Source organism: Apostichopus japonicus, chromosome 3 (genome assembly GCF_037975245.1).
Source record: "Apostichopus japonicus isolate 1M-3 chromosome 3, ASM3797524v1, whole genome shotgun sequence".
Lineage (NCBI taxonomy): Eukaryota > Metazoa > Echinodermata > Holothuroidea > Aspidochirotida > Stichopodidae > Apostichopus > Apostichopus japonicus.
The window spans coordinates 3,249,101-3,256,693 of NC_092563.1; the positions used below are offsets into that span (position 1 = coordinate 3,249,101).

Here is a 7,593-nt window from a genome sequence, read left to right on the forward strand (position 1 = left end):
GGCGGCACTGTCAAACGCGCGTATACCCCTTAGCCTGCAGTGCGTCATTTTGTTAATAGGTCTATGCATGTTTGTTATTATCCTGAGATGTGTTGCAGCTCCAAGGTCCTGCCGCGCAGTATAATATATTTGTTATTTTAATCTCGTCGCTAGAAGTAGTAGTAGTAGTAGTAAGTTGAGTCTCGTCTATCCGACATGCTCAGCGATTAACCTCCGCCACGTATCACGATCTTGTGCAAGGTTTATTGCTTCCTCGCTAGGAGATGGGGATATATTGTAACTGGTTCCTGGTTAGTCATTGCATGCAGCATATATTATGGCTCTTAACAAGTTATGTTCTGAGTAGCAACATTTAATACGTCAATGGACAGACGCGCTAAAAAAAACGTACCAACCATAGAGGATCATGTGACGTGCTCCCTTGTAACACTCAACTCTTATAGTGCTCCTTGAATGTATACTTACAACAGCTAATGTCATGACCTCATTCATACTGCCACCGCATTCACTGTGCAGCTACGCAAACAGTGTACTGTAGCAAAGTGGTACATTTTTCCAATGTTTACCTCAATTTTCAGTTCCAAAATTGCCATTTTGAGTATTTTCTAAAAAAAAAAATATCGAACTGCAGCTGGGAACGAACCGTACTATAAAAAAAAATATTTTACGGGGAACTATATTCATATGTGTGTCTTAAGATATTAATTTCTGTACAGCTGAATTCTGTATTTTGGCAAGATATGGGGAATTCTAAGATTTCTGCTGGATGTAGTTAAATGACTCATAAGTGAAGCATGCAATGGATGGTTTTGGTTGTTTTTAATAGTATTTTTGTCATTCTTATGAATTCGGTCTTAGCAGATTTCTCTTAATGAATGGTAATCTACTCTTAATTTAAACGAAGTATAGGCCTACTTAAGAAACTTCGTTAGTCTTTTCTTATCTTTAAATGATATAAAGTGATACCAAACAGGTACAGCGTAAATAATATGCGGCAGGATAACATAATTGAATACATCTTCATTTGCTCCTTTGTTAAAAAAATGACACAATATAAGCTAAACTAGATACGACATGGTACTCCTTGCTCAATACCTTTGATATATGACAGTTTATGAGATACAAGATCTCAATATCCTAATATCTGTACACTGAGATATTAAAATAATAAGATGCAGGATTTTTAATTATCTTTTATCTACACGATGCATGATCGTGGTATCTATACATTGGGATGATGGAATGATTGAGATACAAGATCTTAATATCATAATATACTAATATATGTACGTTAAGATATTGAAGTATCATATCTCAGTATATGTCAATGTACAGTTAATATGATATTTAGATCTCGTATCTCAATAGTTCAATGTATTAATGTACAAATATTAGGATATTAAGATCTCGTCTTTTCATTACTATATCACAGTATTACTGTTCAAATATTGATATGTTAAGATATCGTATCTATAATAACGCATGCATATTAAGATACTAAGACAATTCACCCAAAATATATGTATATCTCGTTGGCATTTTGGAAGGTCCGAATGAACCTGCGGCTCTATAACCGTCCTTTTATCGGCATAAGTATAAAATACTTAGTAACTTGTTGATCACCTAAAAACGAAGTCTGTGTGTGCCAATGCCTTTATGAATCACCGGAATCGATCATTCTCCATTCAAAATAGGAGGGGCTTGCGCTTGCCGAGCGAGCCAGTGATCCACTTGATCTAGAATTACTGCTAGCCTGTATATATGACCCCCTCGACTTACAGCAACTGCCCTACAGCTAGCTAGCTATGCTAATAAATACATTCCACGCGAGCAGTTCTGTTTATCATGCCCCACTTTGATTGGTCCAATATAAAGGGCTTGGACCGCCTGGTGTTCTGCGCAAGCTCATAAATCGAGTTTGTCACGCCAATGACGCGCAGATGATGAAAGCGAATATAATACGTATGTACCCTATACACGCTCACGTCTGTACGTATATGTGCAGTTATTAACACACAGCTCCGGACTATTACTACACTGTAGAAGACAACGCCCAGCTTTTTCAACAATTCTACACATTAGTATCGCGCTACTCTTACGGGTGTGTCAGTGTGTTATTACCTTGCAACCAGTTGGACGTACAGTTAGCTCAACGCAGTCAGTTTTTGGTATCATTTCTCTTGCATCGACTTGAAACAACAACTCTTCTCTTCAAAATGGGTGATTGGCAAAACGGAACCTGTGGGTGCCTTGGCAACTTTGGTCTTTGCATTTTCACTTACTTCATCCCGTGTTACACTCAGGGAAAGTTAGCTGAATCCCTTGGAGATGACTGCTTGCTTTGCGGTATTGCGTTGATGGTTCCTCTTGTGAACCTCTACGCCAGGATTACAACTAGAGGAAAAGTTCGAGATAACAAGGGTATCGACGGAGGTATAATTGGGGACGTCATTTGTGTCCTTTGTTGTCCCCTTTGCGCTCTGATGCAAGAAGCACAAGAAATGGGTGTGTCCTCACCATTAGGAGCGGGTGAGTCGATCGCTAGGTCTTAACAAGTATTGCCTTGAAGTTGAAGCTTGAACGGTCAAGAGTGAGACCTTTCGTAATTATTAGCCTAGTGTAACTGTACTTTTTTCAACCGATTGTACCCGATACGGACATAAAATGTAAAAAGGAAAAAAAAAAGAAAACAAACAAACAACCCCGCTGCAAATGATACACTGCGGCTGATGGAGACGCCATAAACGTTAACATTAGAGCCCCGTGTTTCTGTAGGATGTTGTGGACTAACGTCTCACTGGAGAACTGTCATTGTTCTGCGCAAGGACCTGATTGGAGCTAAGGAAAACAAAGATGGCCGTGCACCGGAGGCCTATAGTACACAAGGTCTATATTGCTCCAATAATAGTACTATAGCAAGGAGTATCGATCTATGCATTCATGGTGTTGGAAACTGATTTGCGAATTTGTCTGAATAGCCCATATATCTCGCTTATTTTGGAACTCTGGAAGCCGTTACACACATGCCCTTTCAAGAATTCGTGACCTCAGAGCGACATATCCAGCAAACCCGCACTGGGAGTGTCTGATATGTGGAACCTCCAGCCCCAAGTATTGTATTGGAAACGCAGTACTGACACCTGTGTGCAAAATTTTGTACTCCTGACAATAGAATAAGATAACGATCTCAGTTGGCAGTGGTGCACGTGGGAGTAAATGATTGTTGGTTGACCTTGGTGGTGATTGGCAGTCCTTGGAATGTGTTATCCTAAATTGCACAAAAGATGGGGAAAGGAAGAAAGAATAAGACAGGGAATTCACTATGGACACAAGTAGACAGTGGACCAGGGATCTTTGAAGATGGATGTAAATATCATCAGGATCAACTTCTCACCAGCATATCATTGGAGCAGCAAATGTTTCACATTCTATTAACACTGCTAAAGTGGAAATAAGAACTCAACAAAAAAGTTTTTGTGAAATTTAATAATACTGAAAATGCCATGTGAGGCTATACCTAATAGAAAAATTGTATGCAGATTACAGGCTGAGAGCTTTGCATGTTGAAATTGTTTTTAAAAATCTATATTTGAGGTTGACTTAAAACAAGTTGAGGTTGACATAATTGTTGAGGTTTTATTCAGTGTCTGTTTAAATGTGCATGTAAATGGTCTTAAAAAGTTCAAACATTGTAATTGAATGAAATGTTACTGAGGAAAGTTTGGCTGAGGTCACTTATAGCAGAATGTTGCCAGTTTTGGTCTTGCACAATATCATAATTGGTTATACCAATATTTTGTTCATCTTCGGCTGTGTTTTTTGAAATGCAATTGAAAATTGTTCATATTTAAGGTAACAAACCCAACTAATGTTAAACTCTGTTTGGACTATTTCCTAGATTTTTAACCTGGCATATAGGATATTTAGGTCAGTAAGATTCGTTTGACTGTTTACCATTCACATGCCACTGCCTTCAGATGTGACATAACCCGGATGTGCTGTTGATCAGAATTGCAGGGAATTTACTTAAAATGGTACTGGCACAATGAAGGAGGAGGTATTAACACATCCATTACTTACTCTTAGCACTCATTCTCACAGTTAGTACTGTGATATGCAAGAAATGTTATCACAAATGTTTAACCTTAGATACGTAGTGAACTCGTGGTAACAATTTTCAGATAAAAGTGTATTCTTTTTCTTCCCTTTTTTTTTGTTTGCAAAATTAATTATACAAATGAATATATTCATTCTTTCAACTCCCACTATCTTAACTCTTTGCCACGCTTTCCACTGTAGGTTAGAACCTGTGATATTCTTGCATAAATATGAAGAAGCTTGCCTGTATGTTTTTATTGTCTAATTGTCAACATGGTCATGCATGCAATTTAAAAGCTTTTGAAAGCAAGTTGGTTCATGTATTGTTCTGAAATTTGTCTCCACCCTTCGTTTTATATCAACTCTCTCTGTCTTCTCCTTGGTTTTCACTCACTCATACATTTTGGGCTGACGATCGATCTACAGTTATCAACTTCTTTAATACCTTTTTTCTATAACCTTTATTCTAATAGTTTTTTATTCTGTATTAAAACATAACAAACAGGACTTCAGTACTTCGTTCTGGTATCGGTGTTATCAGGATCGTATAGATCAGTTGCCACCACAGTGCACAGACAAAATGCATGTGTGTTTTGAAAGTTTCCAAGATCTCTTCCGTCAATGTTCACCGTTATTGACAAGTTAAACACGGTCTTTCATGATTTCCCATTTTGTATCGACCTCGTTAACAATGCAAATTTTGTAATACCAAATACCTTTATTGTGTGTCTGTTTACTGAATACTTGCTTAAAAAATTTTGCAAAAAGAAAACTTTTCCTTCGGGATAAAACTTACCAGAGCGTTGTATTTGTACTGCAAATGAGGCTTTAAACCATCGATTTTCTTGCGTAGCCTTTTTAAGCTGGTTCCTTTGTGGGGGGGGGGGTGGGGTCATAGTTCTTTGAGGCTGTTACTGTTTATACCTGATCTTCCATGTCTTTTCTTTCATACAAACTGTTATTTGCACTGTGTTCAATTATTATATACATGGAGCGGAATTCTGTAGTTGTTAGTACTCCCCACATCATCAATTCAGTTAATTTCACGTTCAATAAAAATGGAGAAAAAAAAACCATGGCCATTGTCTGTATTTTTTTTTTTCAATCAGTAAAATTTAGGCTGACAGTACTCCGACAGCAGAAACATAATTACCTAACTTTCATCCAATTCTTCACTTCAAGTATTGAAATCACTTGTCATAAGCTTTGACCAATGATCTTTTCACAATTCCATCTTTCAAAGTTAACAGTTGAAAAATTTCCTGCACATATGAATTGTTTTTCCTTTATCGCTGTTTAAATTGTGGCAAAAGGATATTGAAATATGATCATAAGAAAATAAAAATTGGTGTAAGGTTTTTACATTTGATATATAGATATAGATATATATGTAGATATATATATAATAATAATATATGAAATAATATATGGCACTTAACACCAGCGATAGGTCTTAAAGGGCATTACAGTCGTTATATTACCCCTGGTCAATGATAACCTGTGCCAGAGACCAACCCTCCAGGCCACTGCAGTTGTATACTGCGCCCAATGACAAGTTACTTCACAGTTACCCATTTAACCTCTGGGTGCAGAGAGGCAATTGAGATAAAGCATCTTGCCCAAGGAAACAATGTAATAAATGGAACCAGCAATTCTTGGATCACAAGTTCAACGACCAACGCCTTAGCTAACTGCACCACTCGCTCACAATCATAAAGATTGGTTCAAGTTTAATATGTGGGCCTATATATGCTATATTTTGGACCAGTTTAATCCGTAGGGTGCACATCGCTATGTTATGCACATAAACTGTACTTAAAATGGGAGGAAAAAGAAAGAACATGGGAAAGTACATGATAACTGTTGCAACGGAACTCACTCCCACATGAATTTGTGTGACGTTTTGAAAGCTTGAACTCGATCAGATAATAAAGGCTAATAAACAAACCATAGCGTCAACATGAACTACTGTTTCTGTTTCGAACGCACCAGAAATCAAAATATCCGATTGTGAATCAACAAGTATGTATGAATATCCACGTCAATTAAAACACAGTCTGCCTATATAAATATATATGTATGTAATGTCGAATCATGTAAAACTGGAATTAATGGGACCTTTATATGCTTCTGTATGTGGTAAAAAACTTTTGGCCCCTAGGCTTATATAAACTCAAATAGTTGAAAATGGAAACACTTAATTTAAATTTGACTGCTCTTTTGGATAACTGTATATGGATCAGCAGTGGACAGGTTCCCCCCCCCCCCCTCCTTGACTTGTTGTATATATCAAATAAATACACCTTAGACCTAACATCAAATTACCAAATTCTTACATTTTTCTGTGTAGCTAATCTTGTTGCCTCCAACTGTCATATAATTACAGTATCCTATCAGACGAAAGCAATTTACATTTCTTGGTTGCTATTATGATGTATTTGTTAATTTTGAAATAAATCAATCAATATTATCATGGATCGGTGGTAACCATGGTGATGCTAAAACAAACTGTCCAATTCAACAATTTGATCGATTATTGGTATATATTGACGAAAGCAGTTAACAAAAACCTGCTGGGCAACAATAAGACGACCTTTGTGTTGGTCACCATGGCATGAACACAAGGGAAGCGATCCTTGGCAAACATGTAAGTATTCTCAATATATGGCAACGGACGAAATATTGTTATGATTCTGTAAGCTTGCTATTACCCCATAAAATCTATATATATATATATATATATATATATATATATATAGCGAGAGGAAGGGATACAATGGATGCAACATAATTTTTTGGTCTACTTGAATGGGTAAAATAAAAATACGAAAAGATATAATTGGCGTTGGCCTACATACATAGAAGCATTGTTAATCTCTTGAAAATATTGTGGCCTCAGTAGCGTTATGATAAATTTTCTGTATATGTCAATATATTGTCAATTTATATACATTGTCAATTTATTGACTAATGGATGATGGTGGTAGTGATGATGATGATGTGTTTCTAAACATGTAGTGGAGACAAAACTGCTTGGTATGTATACAGCATAGCCTACTTTTCATTATTTCTGTGACACTTTCAAAATAACCTATTCCATGCTTTTCGGTTACTTGCCGTATGGCAGGCCAGTACCGGTAACCTATGCAGTCAGGTTGGCGTGTGTCTATGTGACGCCCTAGATTGTAAACACGATATCTATATAGATAGGTAACTACATTGGCTCTCATATTTTGCAAGTGGCTTCCCTTTAATGAGTGCAAGAAACCTTGTTGCTTTTGGTGGAGTTCGAAGGTCATTTGAGGTCACTAAAGGTCAAGCCTCATGAACACAAACTTTGTAGATACGATTTCGCAAGATCTATAGATAGATTAAACTGCTCTCCATCTGCAGTATTAACTTCAGATAGAGTTATTAGCTTGCAACCTATATTCTTGTGCTGCATATGTATATTAAGTATTTAAAAGGCAAGTCACGCTGGGAGGGTGTTTTTGC

At 36.9% G+C, this 7,593-nt stretch overlaps 1 protein-coding gene across 1 annotated transcript; it reads left to right on the forward strand.

Moving 5' to 3' along the window:
* The first annotated feature begins 2,216 nt into the window (after window positions 1-2,216).
* Window positions 2,217-2,552, forward strand: LOC139964874 (uncharacterized). Its single transcript, XM_071966937.1, has one exon. The coding sequence runs from the start codon at window positions 2,217-2,219 to the stop codon at window positions 2,550-2,552; it is 336 nt and encodes a 111-aa protein (XP_071823038.1).
* Window positions 2,553-7,593: the final 5,041 nt, after the last annotated feature.

What these genes read in the sequence shown, in the direction of transcription:
- LOC139964874 (XM_071966937.1), top strand. Translation starts at nt 2,217, where the DNA reads ATGGGTGATTGGCAAAACGGAACCTGTGGGTGCCTTGGCAACTTTGGT.